The 15,204-nt window shown below is 43.6% G+C and overlaps 1 protein-coding gene across 1 annotated transcript in view; it reads left to right on the top strand.

The window, feature by feature from the left end:
- Lgi2 (leucine rich repeat LGI family member 2) overlaps positions 1 to 15,204 on the top strand; it is a 28,381-nt gene that overhangs the window by 8,997 nt on the left and 4,180 nt on the right. The window contains exons 5-7 of the mRNA XM_008837331.2: positions 2,058 to 2,129; positions 2,668 to 2,837; positions 9,404 to 9,568. Of these exons, the coding sequence (XP_008835553.1) occupies positions 2,058 to 2,129; positions 2,668 to 2,837; positions 9,404 to 9,568 (407 nt within the window). The remainder of the gene's footprint in view (positions 1 to 2,057; positions 2,130 to 2,667; positions 2,838 to 9,403; positions 9,569 to 15,204) is intronic.

Here is a 15,204-nt window from a genome sequence, read left to right as displayed (position 1 = left end):
TAGACCAAACTAACCCCCCCCCCCCAATTAAACCTCTCACATAAAGCCTCTGCGCTAAAATTCACTCCTGTGCTTAGGGAAGTTGCTTCCTGGAATCTGCTCATTTAAATGAAATATGTGGCTTTTGCCTTTTCTGAACTCTTCCAACACTTAGATACCCACATGCATAGTAAAGAAATTGGAGGACAGCTTCCAATGCAGGGAGGGAGCAGTGCCAATCTGTAACTAAAATCTAGGACATTTGTTTTCCAGCACTTTTGTAGCACCCAGGGGACAGGGAGCTATTAAATAGTTTGAGAAATGAAGTAAGTGTCATGAAGTTATAGACCAAATGAAGTTGGAAGGAAGGCGTTAAGCCAAGCTTGAGCTGATTGTCAAATATTCTGTTTTTTTTTGGGGGGGGTGTCTTTGGCTATTCCATATATTGTTACCACGTCTGTATAATAGCTTTCAATTAGCCAAAAGTTTTATTTTTAGTTAAATACTTAACTTATATTTGGCTAAAACGTTTTTGTGTTTCACTTTCTAAATCAAAACAAACACCCTCTCTTTTAAAGTTCAATAAGCTATCCCCACAGTATGTTCAGTCTGATTATATAATCAGCCTATTCCCCAACACATAAAAAATGTGTAAGTCCATCATTAAGAAAGGTAAATAGCACAAGAGATGATATTTGAATCCATTTATGATTGCCTGGATGGGAAAAAAGAGCAATTAGAAACTACAGCTCTCTCCATTCTTAGCTGGTATTTGAAGGAAGAATGTTTGGAGCAAATAGGGGCTCAAACTTTCTACCACATCCAGCTGACTGTAAAGAGGAACTTGTTTCTTTATCCATCTTTCTGGGATGGGCCTTGACCCTGCGATGACCATGTGTGACCAACCTCATACATGTTTTAAAAATTGGTGCTGAACTGTCTATATGTTTATCATTTATAAATGTTGCCATTTGTACTCACGAGTAGAAGAAAACTCTGGAAAGGGATCTGTTTCTAGACTGACTCATATTAGCACATGGTGCCTGGGGAAATCACAGATTTGATGTACGTCATTTACGTACTCAGCATCTTCCCACAACAGCGCTGCACTGTGGGCATCTATCCTCAGCAGGATGGTGACAGGCACTGCAGGATCCTGAATCATCATCAGGGGTTGATGCTTTTCACGCTGGTTTACTTGCTGGAGGTGGGTGTGGACCAGCATCTCGAAAGTCCTTCAACACTAAGAAGAAACGTGGGAACTGATTCCTTATCAGCCTGTTACTGAGAAGATGAAAGTGATCTCAACCAGTCATTCCCTGACATGCTGCTTCATTGAGATTTTATGATGTTCTCTTTATGGGTCAGAGCTGAGTGAGTGTGTTTATTTAAGAGTGTTCACTGAGTCCTTTTGAGAGTCACAAGTGATCAGATTCACTTGGATGGATCATGATGGATCATCTTCTGTTGTCAGTTTTAGATTGGTTCTTCATTCATTCATTCATGACCCAAAATAGCTCATCCATCTGCTTTATCACTGAAAGTTTTCTATGTGCTGGTACTGTTCTAGAGATGGAATAAAACCACGGACAAGCAGACAGTAGTCTGTGTCCTCATGTCACTCATGTGTCAGGATGGTACCCAGCCAAGAAACAAACAGGTAATTCAAATATATAGTCCGCGAATGATCATTTTCCAGTGAAATTCAATAAGCAGTTAATAGCAAGGCCTATGTGAGTGATGCCTAGACTGTGGAGGGTCTTACACATCCTCAAAGGGATGTTGGTTTTTATTTCCAGAACCATAGAAGCTATCTGCAGTTTGCCTCAATAGCTACAGAAGTGGTTGTTTTAAAAACAAACAAACAAACAAACAAACAAAATGCTTCCATTGGAACCTAGTTATCTTTGTGTATGAAATTCATGTCTTTCAGTACTGATGATCAAAGCCAAGGATTGGGCCATGTTTTGATGAGGAGGTTCAGAGCCCTACTTAAATCATTAGTTGTATTTAAAGGGACTTCTGAGTGACCAGCAGGAAGACAGTAACCACATTAAAATGTGACTTTCTGTTTCTAGTTCGTTGGCCAATAACCACATTAAAGCACTCCCAAGGGATGTCTTCAGTGATCTAGATTCTCTGATTGAACTGTAAGTCATACAATTGAGTTTGTGTACACTTGTCTGTCATGGGGCCCCAGTTAATCATATTTTTCAATCCCCACTGCTTCTTGACTTGATTTCTTTTAGGATGTAGTTAACAGTCAGCCACAAAGTGATGCACATTGGGAAACAGCATGTATATTGTATAGTGTTGGATTTTGCCATTGGATACTGTGCTCAGTACCCTGAAACCAGTGTGGTAAATTAAGCTTGCTGGATGGAAGGTCCTCATGTTTCTAAATAGCCTATCCATCTGCTTTATCAAGTTTCACTAGATGCCTCTTGAGTGCAGCACAATTTACTGGATATAGTTTAGCAAGCTTTCAACATTCCAGTTGTGTCTTTGAACACCATCTTTCTATTATGTCTTGTTTTCATGTATGGGAACCTAGACTGGGACATTCTCCTGTCATCCCTCCCCCCACAGCATGGAGTTAAAAATCACTGCATTGAGAAGCATTCAATGAAAACAACATTAAGTATGAGAAATAGTATGCATGAAATTGGGTTTCTTTCTTTTTTTTAGAGACTTAAGGGGTAATAAATTTGAATGTGACTGCAAAGCCAAGTGGTTGTATTTGTGGCTAAAGATGACAAATTCTACTGTGTCGGATGTGCTATGTGTCGGTCCTCCAGAATACCAGGAGAAGAAGCTCAATGATGTGACCAGCTTTGACTATGAGTGCACCACCACAGGTAGGTGTAGCCTCCATCCTCAGAGGTGAGACATCCCGTATTATCCTTGCAGACTGTCAACAGCATGTAGGGGAAAGTGAATGCAGATGTTTTCTACCTAAATTATTTTAGAGAAAGCTTAAGCATTAAAAAATAATAACAGCGTCGACAAGATGCCTCAGTGGGTAAAGGTGCTTGCCACCAAGCCCGACAATCCTGGAACCCACACGGTGAAAGGAGAGACCTAACTCCTGTAAGTTGTCTTCTGACCTGCACATGTGCATTGTGCCATATACCCTCATAGACACACACCCATGTACACACAAATAAAAACAATAATCTAAAAAAATGTTTACGAACTGAATCTGCCTGGAGAGGTGATTCAGTGGTTAAGAGCACTTGCTACTTTTCTAGAGGACCCGAGTTTGGTTCCTAGCACCCATTTTGGTGGCTTAGAACTACCTATAACTCCAGCTCCAGGGAATCTAACACCTTCTTCTGGCCTTTTTGGAAAGCACAGCCACCTGCACATGCCAATTCAAAATTCAAAATAAAATAAATCTTTTAAAAGAATGTGGTTAGGAAAATATCTCAGCAGTTGGGAGGGAGTTTTGTTAACTGTCCTGGCTTTAATTTAAATTTTTCCTTCCTTCCTTCCTTCCTTCCTTCCTTCCTTCCTTCCTTCCTTCCTTCCTTCCTTCCTTCTTTTTTTTCCGTTTTTGGGGCAGAGTCTTTCTATATAGCCCAAATTGACCTAGTGCTTGCTATGTAGCCCTGGCTGGCCTTGAATTTGAGGCAGGATAATGGCCTCAACCTCCCTAAGTGCTAGGTATTGCAGGTGTGTGTCACCACTACCACCTGCCTGACTTAATTTTTTTTATATTTAGTTTTTTTTTTTATGTGTATGCATGTATTGCCTGCATGTAGGTAAGTGCACGTGTGTTGCACAATGCCCTCAGAGAACAGAAGAGGCCGTCGGATCCCCTGAAACTGGAGTTGTTAGCTGCCATATGGGTTCTGGATTCGAACCAGGGTCTTCTGCAAGAACAGCCAGTGTTCTTAACCTCTGAGCCATCTCTCCAGCCCCCATGTCTTAATTTTTATTCTTTACCAAATTCAAATTCTCTTATTTTTTCTTTTTTCTGTGTCATCTGCATGTTCCTGTGTGTCAGGTGTGTGTGTGTGTCTATGATCTGTGTATCTGTGTCTGTGTGTGTGTGTCTGTGTGCATGGATGTGCTTACATGCATGGATACGTTGATATCAGCGATCAAACTTGGGTGTTGTTCCTTAGAATGCCTTGCTTTTTGAGGCATGGTCTTTCATTGGTCTGGTGCTTGCTGATTTGGCTAGGCTGGATGTCCAGTGAGCCCCAGGGATCAGCCTGTCTCTGCCTCCATAGCACTGAGATTATAAGTGCCCCTCACCATGTCTAGCTTTTTTACGTGGGTTCTGGGGATTTAACTCAATTCCTCAGATGCAGCAAATACTTTCCTTTCTTTTTTTGTTTATTATTTTTATTTTTTATGTGTATGAATAGATGAGTATATTGCCTGTCTGTGTGTAAGTGTACCTGTGTCATGCAATGCCCACAGAGGTGAGAAGAGGGCATTGGATTGCCCTGGAACTGGACTTCTGGACGGTTGTTAGCTGCCATGTGGGTGCTGGGAACTGAACCCAGGTCCTCTTCAAGAGTATCAAGTGCTCTTAACTGCTGAGCCATCTTTCCAGCCCTAAATGCTTTCCTTTCTGAGCTAGCTCCCTACCCCCATCCTTCTTCCCTCCCTCCCTCCCTCCCTCTGTCCCTCCTTCCCTCCCTCCTTCCCTCTCTCCCTCCCTCCCTCCCTCCCTCCTTCCCTCCCTCTCTTTCTCCCTTCCTTCTATTACAAGATTGAAATAATACACTTGTGAGTTTGCCATGAGAACCTCTTCAAACCATCCTGCCTTTTATGGTAAGCCAGTGCAGAGAAGTCTGGATAATTTTGCTGTCACTGTTCTTTTGAATCAATAAGATGATATTTATTGTAAATTTAATACCACACTTTTGTATCTATAAATTATTTTCATAGTTCCAAGTAGGAAGAAATAACTACGTAAATTATAATCAATGGCAAAGCAGAATATATAAATTGGCAGATAGTTGGTGGGAAAAAAAAAAAACAACAACTCACACTGAGGGAAAAGTGTAAAGGCAGTTTGACTTTGTTTTTTCAGAGCCTGCTTCCACGTTTCCCTTTCTACATTTTTGAGGTTATGGAATAAAATTTAAATGCTGACTGACTCAAAGTCCCCTCAGATAGTGGGCAGGGGGCAGCCCTGTATGAAAGGACTGGGCAGGTTTTCACTGCTTCTGCAATAGGGTTTTCAAGGCAAGAGGATCAATCCACACTGTGCAGCTGCCTTCTAGATACACATGAAAATAAACGTTCAGGCTGGGAGTTTGCTATCTCCAAAGCGTCAAGGTGGAAAGGAGAACTCAGGAAACAGTTACAGAAATGCAAAAGACACAAAAATCTCAAGAACAAAATATCATATGTAGGCCCAGACCTGTTACTACCTTCCAAATAAATATACCAAAACCCACAAAGTAGAAATTAATTCTAGATGTGTTTATTTATTTTTTTCCAACTACAAGTTCTATTCTTTAATGGAAACTGGAAATTTCAAAAAAGTGCCCTTGTGTTTCATCACGGAGCCAGGGCTTATTCAGCTGTGTAATTGGCAGGTGACCTGTACCCAGTGGAGGCCATTAAGAGGTTATTCATTGTGCTCCTGGGCCAGTGCAATAAATCAAAGGTCATGATCAGTGACATTTGCACAAAAAGGTGTCATTCAAGGCCCTTGGTATTAAGTGCTAAACTATAACTCTCTGGAACTCCTCTTGGCATTAAGTTTTTCTGGCGACTTCTCTAAACCCCTACGTGAGGTTGACATCTCCCACGGTTCTGTTCACACCTGGCCGCAGTGAAACTTCACCCATCTCTGAGAAGACTGGTATGGACTACAGAGAGCCCGAAGAACATGGCATCATTTATACAAGAAAACAGGATTTCTGACCTTGGAGCCCCGTGGGCTAATTGTGTTTTGGGACTGAGAATTGTTATTGGAAAGGACATAGCTTGGAACTGAGTAGCCAGGTCCTGAGCCCCAGAATCCATGGGGATTGTATGAGCCCTCTAACACATTTTGGGCCTTTTTTGTCTTGTGTATATTTGTCTTTGCTAACAAGCCTTGTGCTTGTTTGGAAAGTCTGCAGGAGTCTTTCAGGTAAGAGCTGACCATTTCTGTCTCCGTTTTCTAGAGCTGGTGGGCATGCTAGCTCTGTTCCCAGTTGCTTCCTATATGGGGGAGGGGTGGGTGGGAGCGGGGGAGGGGGTGACGGTACAACATGGTTACCTGTCCCCAGATATACTTTCTGCCACATAAGAGTGTGGTTAATAACCTGTGAGATTGTGGAGCTCCTGTTTTTTGCTCAGGCCAAGTCCCTGTTATCAAAGGCTGGGGAGGACGTATGTGAAGATGGCCGAAGGATGGAGAGCCAGACTGAACAAGAGAGCTCAGGCATCCTTTATGGTCTCCTTGGCTTTGGAAATAAGCCATTTTCCTCTTAGCTCAGACCTCTCCGTTTGGCCCAAGAGAGGCAAGCATTGTTCACACTGTTCCTCCACAAAGCCGGGTAATGAGCATGCAGCCACCACTGGGCTGCCTCAGCTCTTCAGATTAATCACCGTTCTTCCACGCCCTCCCTTCAAGTCTATTTTTAACCACGCAGAGAACCCTGTTACCTGCCGATGATCCCGAGTTAGGTAGATAATTCACTAAATTCCTTAGAGGGAGTGAGTTTTGCATCCTAATTGTCCTGTTAGCTTCCCTATTTCAGGGCTGATGAAAATGCAAAGAGAAATAATGCATTAATGTGCACTCTCTCTCCCCATAGGCTTGGCATCATGTATAATTTATTTTCTGCCAGTGCTATAAATAGCTATGTAAAAATCTGTGGATTCCAGTGGCAGAAAGGCCTAAATTGTAAGAGACCCACTGACATCATGAACTTGATCTGGTGTGAATGGAGTAGCGGTTCTCCAGGCAGAGAGTGCCATTAATATTTTAACGCTGGTAAATTGATGTCACTTCAGTATGTGTGTTCTTTGAGGTCTTTTCACAGTGCCTTTGGCCTCTGTGAAAGTAGTGTTCAGATACAGATAGGAAAAGGTATTTAAATTCTTCTAGCCCCTTCCCCCAAAGTGTACTGGTGCCTATGTATCAATCAGCACCCCTTGACTGTTTCTTCTATTTTTTCCTTCTCCTTTTATGGTGGGGCTGGTGCTGTGTCTCCTATTCAGGATTAGATGTGTCATCCAAGTGATTTATCAGCCTGGGTCATGTCAGATCATCAGTATGGAGAAAATATTATGAAACCATAAATTAAATTTGGAAAAAGAAATTAAAACAAGGCCACAAAAGCTTGATTTGTAAGGTGTTTTTCATGCTGGTAAATTAAAAAAAAGATTTATTTTTATTTTTAGATGCATATGTGTGGGTATGTGCACATGCATGTAGTACCTGCAGAGCTTAGAAGAGGGTGTCAGACTTCCCTGGAGCTGGAGTTACAGGCAGTTGTGAGCTGCCTGACCTGGGTGCTGGGAACTGAACTCAGGGACTCCTAACATCTCTCTAAACTCTACTCTGGTAGATCTTTTTCATCTCAGAATTCTTCAGTAAAACTGGAAACATTTTGGTGTGTGTTTGAATGCAAAGGCTCATGTTTCTGAGAATTTGAGAATTGAAAGTACAGCTGGGAGAGAAGTAGGACCAGCAGGTGTGAGAGGAAGATGTCAGGATGGACAGGACAAGTTCATAGCCATCTTGCTAGAAATGTAAAGAGCTACATTATTAGATGTTTTAGAGCCAGAGACAGGGAACCCCGCAAAAGCCACCTCTCTCTTGTCAGGTCACCTTCCCTTGAACAAAGCCCATGAAGCTCGTGGCTGCCTTCTGGGCTTGTGTGACAGTTCTTTGGGGGGTAGGTCAGGAGTGGGCTAGAAGCCACTGGGACTCTTCCCTAAGTCTTCAGCAAGTAGTTTGATACTGTTACTGCTACATATGTAAACTCTTTGCTAGGTGCTGTAACCTTAAGAAATGTAGGCTCCTCTCATCTTGCCCAGGAGGAACCCAAGGCCCTGTGCCATTCCTAGACTTCCATGGTGAGTTGGATGTTACTCAGTGGGGAAGTGTGGGTGAGGAGCACCCACTTCTCAGGGTAAGAGGAGCAGAGTTCCTTACCTGTTCACTGCTTGTGGCAAAGATGCCACAAAGTGGCAGTGCCTGAACCAAGACAAGCCTGACTCTTGGAGTCATTTCAAACTAAGAGTGAGCCCGATCTGTTCTCAGAACTTGTTCCTTCCAGTTCTCTTGGAACTGTTCTTGCTACCAAAGGCATACACTCTTTCTTTATTTCAACAGTAAATCTAGTATGACATGGAAAAGAAATAAGGAACCTTGTCATGTCAGAGAAGAATTTTCCCTTTTTGACCCCTGTTGACCAAGAATAGCATACAAAACCACAAACAGATGTTGTCATTCTAATGCACCCGTTGTTTGCAGCACAAATGGGGTAATTCATTGCTTCCCATGATGCTGTTTTCAGTGATATTTTTCACAGCATACATGCACTTATACATTATTCCAGGTCAGGGGTGAGGAAGGGTCATGAGGGGTTAAAGCTGGATGTTTAGTTTACAAGAGGAGCTCCAGACCTAGGAAGATTGCTTACATTGTGAACAAGCTGAGATAGTGTTAAATGATCTCAAAACACAAGATTAACTTTGGTTACAAGGTTAGGTAAGATTCCCATTTGTAACAGAAGGCATTCCCAGAAAAGTCATTCCCACAGCTGCTGTACCACACCGCCCAGATCCTAGGCACAGTGCACCAAGTCTGGTGGCCAGGGAACACATTTAGGTTCCATGCAGATCCCCAAGAGGGGCTTCATAAACTTCTGAGACCCTGACAGAGGCACTGGTTTGGTTCTCATACTTACTGAATGCCCTGTGTGGAGTACAGTGTTACAGTGTTCACTGTGAACTGCAGGGCTGCTGTTTCCCAACACGGTGTATAGAAATGAGTACAGATCACAGAAGACCACAGCTTCCCAGTGTTGGGTGAGTTTGAGAAGCACCATGTTAAGTCACAGTAATCCATCTTTTTCCTGAGGGGGCTGTTCTGAGAAAGCCAGAGCACAACATTCTCTGAACTTACTGGACCAGAACATCTGCTGTCACAGAGTAATCTGCATGCCAGCTTCCAGAATGTGTCTGCAGCCTTCTTTCTGCCTTGGCTTTCTGAAAGGCAGCCCTACCAAATTCACTTAGATTGCTGAGATCCTGTGGCTGAACTTGGGACAGTCCTGTTTTCCAGAATCATCCGAGTAAAATGTGCAGGGTAGTGTGGTGGTGTTGCCTCCTGTCCTTTTCTGTCCCCTGTTTCTCCCCAGATCCCTAGGACTGATGATGGACGCTCACAGAAAATGGCAGTTGGAATTTCCATGGGGAGCTTATTAACTATTTGTTTTTAAACACCCATTCTCAGATTTCGTCGTTCATCAGACTCTGCCGTACCAGTCGGTGTCCGTGGACACATTCAACTCCAAGAACGATGTGTACGTGGCCATTGCCCAGCCCAGCATGGAGAACTGCATGGTGTTGGAGTGGGACCACATTGAAATGAATTTCCGGAGCTATGACAATATCACAGGTGTGTTGTGGCTCTGGCATGGCCTAAGGACCAGGAGAGAAGAAACATCCCACCATATCAAGGGAGGGCTTAGTGCCCTAGGCTTTTAGGGGTGGGGACCATGTTCCAGCCCACCCTGTGGTCAGTTCATGGTTTTCTCTGTATGATCAGTGATTGGTGAGAATAGAGACTTCAGATGCTGCTGATCCTCATTACTGTTGGTGATCCATTTGAGAAAGAGGAAGTGGGGAATCCATGTGAAAGGTGGGAATCCCATGGTCTGCACCGTTAAAGCAGCCTCTACCACAGCTAAGTTTTTGGTTTTTGTTAAGCTAATAAGCTTAACTAATGTTCTAGAACACACACACACACACACACACACACACTTTCACACAAGTTTTGGCGATGACTACCATCATTGAAAAGTAAGTCCACGTGAAATGAGGATGGGCACATAGTGAATTCTGGCCTTCGATATCTATTTCATTCATGCTTTCACTGCTGCTGTATGTTCCCAGGGTCTTAGTGATGTTAAAAATGGACTTCCTAGCCGGGCATGGTGGCGCACGCCTGTAGTCCGAGCACTTGGGAGGCAGGGGCAGGCAGATCTCTGTGAGTTCAAGGCCAGCCTGGTCTACATAGTGAGTTCCAGGACAGCTGGGGCTACAGGGAGACCCTGCTTCAAAAATAAAAAAAAAAAAGAAAAAAAGGACTTCCTACTTGCTCTTTAAGCAGATAAAATTAAAATAATCTTTCAAGTCTTCTCAGTTTCTCAAGTGAAAAGCGATACTGACTTTAGAAATGGCACTCCAAAGCCTGATCATCCTCTGAGAGATTTCCTGTCCAGGCTTCTGGTTCACCTCTAGGAGGCACTGAATTGCCTATCTATCATGGTAGAATCTCTGGGAGGATCCTATGAGTTTCTTAGACACAAGTGACTGCACGGCAAGTGTAGACATAGTAGGCAGAGAGAGTGGTACTCCACCCCTGGGGGACCTGCTACTAATGAGTCTAATCATGCATCCTGATGCCCAGGAGATCCCATCTCAGATGAGCTAGCAAATGCTGCGGCCACCTGGCCTTCTAGTGTGGAGCTTGCTGTCCTGAAAGCACAGCCCAGAAGCACAGACTCAGCAAAGTGAGGGACATCTGTACAGAGGACCTTGAACCCCATCTGTGGTGGAGGAAAGAGGGGGTGAAAGAGGAACCTGACATCTGGGTGGGAATTCGCTCCCTGGTTTTGGATCTAGGGGATGGTAAAGAATGCGTTGCTGGCTTCTGCCTGTGTATTGGTGCAGAGCCAGCCCAGCTTTACAAATGACTCAATCAAGTCTCAGCATTCTGGCCACTATTTATTCATGGACAGAAGATGAGACCTGTCCCTGTGGGTGTCCCTGTCCCAGGGTGATGAAGATAGAGAGGGGTGACACTGCTATCCACCTGCCCTTGCCACTCACTGTAGCTGGTGGCATTTTCAAAGCCTCCCTCCCTTCCTTGCTTCATTCATTCATTCATTCATTCACAAAAATTACTAGACACTTCCTCTGGGCCAGGTACAGTCTAGGGGATGGGGACAAAAGTAGTTGAGGAAGTTCATTAATTTCAAACACTGCTGTCATCTGTGCAGTAGGACTTTTATAGCTTCTGTTTCATCTGTGAAATGGGGTGTTCTAGTTTGCTTTCTGTTGCTGTGATAAAGCATTCTGACCAAAAGCAACTTAGGTGAGCCAAGAGTTTGTTTAGCTTACAGGTTATAGTCTATCGTTGAGGGACACAAGGGCAGGAACTCAAGGCAGGAGCTTGAAGCAGAAACTATGGGGGAACACTGCTCACTGGCATGTTTTCCTGGGCTTGCTCAGCTACCTTTCTTTTACAGTCACAGACCCACCTGCTTAGGGATGGCTCTGCCCACAGTGAGCTAGACCCTCCTTATCAGATAGCAATTAAGAAAGTGCTCCACAGACCTGCCCAAAGGTCAATCTGATGGAAGAAATTCTCCAATGAGGTTCCCTCTTGTCAAGCATGTCAAGTGACAACCAAAATTAATCATCACATGGGGCCACTGTAGTATTTAGATTTGGTAATCTGGTGAGGATCTAGTGGGTCATGTATATAATGGGTAGAGCCTAGGACCAATTGTAGTCTGTTCCACTGGGGATGAAATGGGACCAGCTCTCTTTTTTCCCTCAGAGACAACTTTCAGGCTTCAGTTAAGACTTCTAAGACTTTTATAAGCACAGGGAACCCAGGAACTGTCAATCTACCTGAGGACGGATTGCTCAGACAGTGGACAGTGTCAGCCTCTTGGTAGCTGAAGTTTAGCTTAGTATGAAAGAAAGTCTTATGGCTTGGGTGGACAAGCAAAGCCACAGTACCTGGAACCCCTGACCTTGAACTAGAGCAGGGGATGTAGCCAGTTCTCTTGTCCTTGGGCCAGGCCTTCCTCATTTGTCATCCTGCTTTGTCACAGGGTATCCCCAGAGTCTGCAGGGGCAGTACAGTGTGTTCTCAATTTGTGCCTGTGAGACAGGGGCTCTGAGGAATCAGAGGGGCATCCAGTTCCTCTTCTGGGGCCCTGGTAAGCTGCCCCTCTGTCTCCAGGTGGGGGAGAGAACCCCAGTGGCCATGTTTCCACCTGCATCTGCTCCTCCCTCTCCTTGTTCTTCTCAGCTCCTGATTTTCTATATTTTGCTTGTTTTATGATTTCTGCATGTTCCAGTTGGTAATCCCTGCTCCTGCATTAACACACAGAGAGACATGTTTAGACATGTACAGACACAGATGTACAAACACACACATACAGATGTGTATACACACACACACACACACACTCCACAGGCTGATAGTGTTCACCTGGACAGTGGGACTGGAGAGCATCTCCAGGACAGAGTTTCCTGTCTCCAACAGCTTCCTGGCTGTGACAGGCAGACTTGTAAGACCCTCTGGGCAAAGGGACCTTGGTAGCCAGGCACCCTGGGAGGAGAGGAAGTTTAAATTATGAATTGCTGTCTGCGGGGTGGAAATTCTTGAAAGGCAATTTGACAGTTTGTGTCTCAAAGCTTTAAAAACATGCACAACATTTAGCCCAGCAACTCTTACATTTAAGAACATTGCTAAGTGGTTTCAAAACATGTTATTTAGCAATATGTAAAAAGAAATATGTTATTTTTACAATAATGAAACACTAGAAAGAACTGTTATGTCCAACAGTAGGGGATTAAATAGAATATGGTGCATCCATGCAGTGTAATAGTGTGTGTGTGTGTGTGTGTGTGTGTGTGTTTTAAATAAAGTAGTAGAATATTGTTTACAATGTGGGAGTCAAGTGAGAAAAAGTAGATTCTAGAACTGGGGAGAGAACTGAGTCAGTAAAATGTTTGCTTGTTTGCCTGAGTTTGATTTCCAGAACCCACATTTAAAAAAAAGCCAGATGTGTTGCCTCGTGCTTATAATTTCAGCACTGTGGGGCTGGAGATGGTTCAGTGGCTAAGAACAGTGGCTGCTCTTACAGAGGACCCAGGTTTGGTTTCCAGGATCCACATGGCGGTTAACAATCGTCTGTCTATAACTTCAGTTCCAGGGGATCTGACATGTTCTTTTAATCTCCTTGGGCATTGCACGACATGGGGGCACTTACATACATTCAGGCAATATACTTACTCATACACATAAAATAAAAAATAATAAATAAAATAAAAAAATAATTTCAGCACTGAGGATACAGAGGCAGGTAGATTCTGAGGGCTTGCTGGCCAGACAGTTTAATGTACTTGGTAATTTCCAGGCCAGTGAGAGACTTGATCTCAAAAAAAAAAAAGACAGTGCTTGAGGAATGACACCCAGAGTTGTCCTCTGGCCTCTGTATGCACATGTGCACACACATACATGCACACGCATATGTACATAAACACAAAAGTAGGTTCTAAAAAGTATGTGTATAGAGCTTGCCTCGAGCTCACAGAGATCCACCTGCCTCCGCTTCTCAAATGCTAGGATTAAAGGTGTGTGTCACCATACCTGGCGATGTTTTCAAACCATCATATATGTATTTGAACCTGCATATAGATTAAAGATGAAGGAAATATATCAAAATATTAAGTGATTTTTGGTTGCAATACAAGTGACTTTTTTATCTTCTTTGTGCCTTTTGGTACTTTGGTGATGGAGTGTAGCCCAGGTGATGTAGATTTAAATCTCAGGCTCTGCCATATGTTGTCTGTGTGGCTTTGGGTAAATTCCTTAGCCTTTCTGTGCCTCCTTTGTAAAATGAGGGTGATGATGGTATGAATTGTATCCAGCACAAATAGTATTCAAAAAGAATGGGTAGATACACATAAAAGTGCTTGGAACAATGCCTGTTTATGAGCCCACTTTAGCAATTTACCTGTTACTATTTTCAAACTTTGCTTTGATGAACAATGACCACTTTTGTACCCCCCAAAAGATGCAGTAGTTTATTAAAGACAATGGGTCACATTCTTGGAAGAAGTCCAGAACAGTGAAAGAGAGAAGTAAATCCCACTCTGAAAGCCACTGATTACCCACCGTTTGCCCCCAAAGCTAATCTTCAGGACAGAAATTGGGTCATTATCCTTGTAATTTACAGACCAAATTCACTTTGGTCCAAATTACCTAGAAAATTAAGGAAAAGAAAAAACTTTTAATGGAATGATCTTGAGGGAGGGCCAGTGGTCTTTGAGACATGGGTGGTCTTCTCGCTTGCTCGGTGGTCTTCTTCAATGGGATGTGGTATCCAGTGTGGAGAGGATAGCAGGGGTGACCTAGAGTAGAGGGAGTAGAGTCCATTGTGATGCACGAGCTGGGTCTCAGACCATTGTATATTCCTCAGGCATTTCTGAACAGTGGGCAAGTGCTAAGGGGCAAGTCTTGTGATTGGCAGGACAGTTACTTCACTTACGTCACATGAGCCAGTACTATACACTAAAAGCACTTGCCTTGAATGATCTTGCTCAGTCTTTGAGGTCTCCAGTGGCCTGAGGCCTTCACCATGGAGGCACACAACACAAAGCTTACCATCTTGGTTGCTTTTCATGGTGCTAGTACACTGAGATTGTGTGTAACCAATCTCCACATCTCTTTCATGATGTACCCACTGAACAGCAACTCTCCCTCCCTCCCCAGCCTGTGACGATTAGTCCTTTGTGTTCAGCCTGTTGACTAGTCCAGCCTCATGCAGGTGGACTGACAGATTTGTCCTTTTATGGCTGGCTTCTTTTACTTTGCAGTATCCTCACCTCACAGCCTGTCTGTATGGCAGAATGTATCAGGATTTCCTTCCTTTTGGAGGCTGAGCACTATTCTGTTGTATTCATGGACCATAGTTGATTTATCCCTTCATCGGTCTCTGGACTGGTGGGTTGCTTCCATCTTTCAGCTGTTGCATATAATGATGCTTTAAATGTAGCTGTCTTGGTATATTTTGGTGCTGTCGTAATAGGATGCCACAGATTTGGGAGGCTTATAAACAACAGAAATTTCTTTCTCCAGTTCTGGAGTCTGGACAGTCCAAGATCAAGATACTGGTAGATTTAGTGTTAGATGCAAGGGTTTACTTCATAACTGGCTGTTTTGTGTGTGTGTGTGTGTGTGTGTGTGTGTGTGTGTGTGTGTATGTGTGTGGGGGTTGTTTGTGTGTT

The sequence above is a fragment of the Nannospalax galili genome, unplaced genomic scaffold (genome assembly GCF_000622305.1).
Source record: "Nannospalax galili isolate Female #2095 unplaced genomic scaffold, S.galili_v1.0 scaffold777, whole genome shotgun sequence".
Taxonomy (NCBI): domain Eukaryota; kingdom Metazoa; phylum Chordata; class Mammalia; order Rodentia; family Spalacidae; genus Nannospalax; species Nannospalax galili.
The sequence above is the reverse complement of the archived record's forward strand: the minus strand, read 5'-3'. Positions and strand labels throughout refer to the sequence as shown.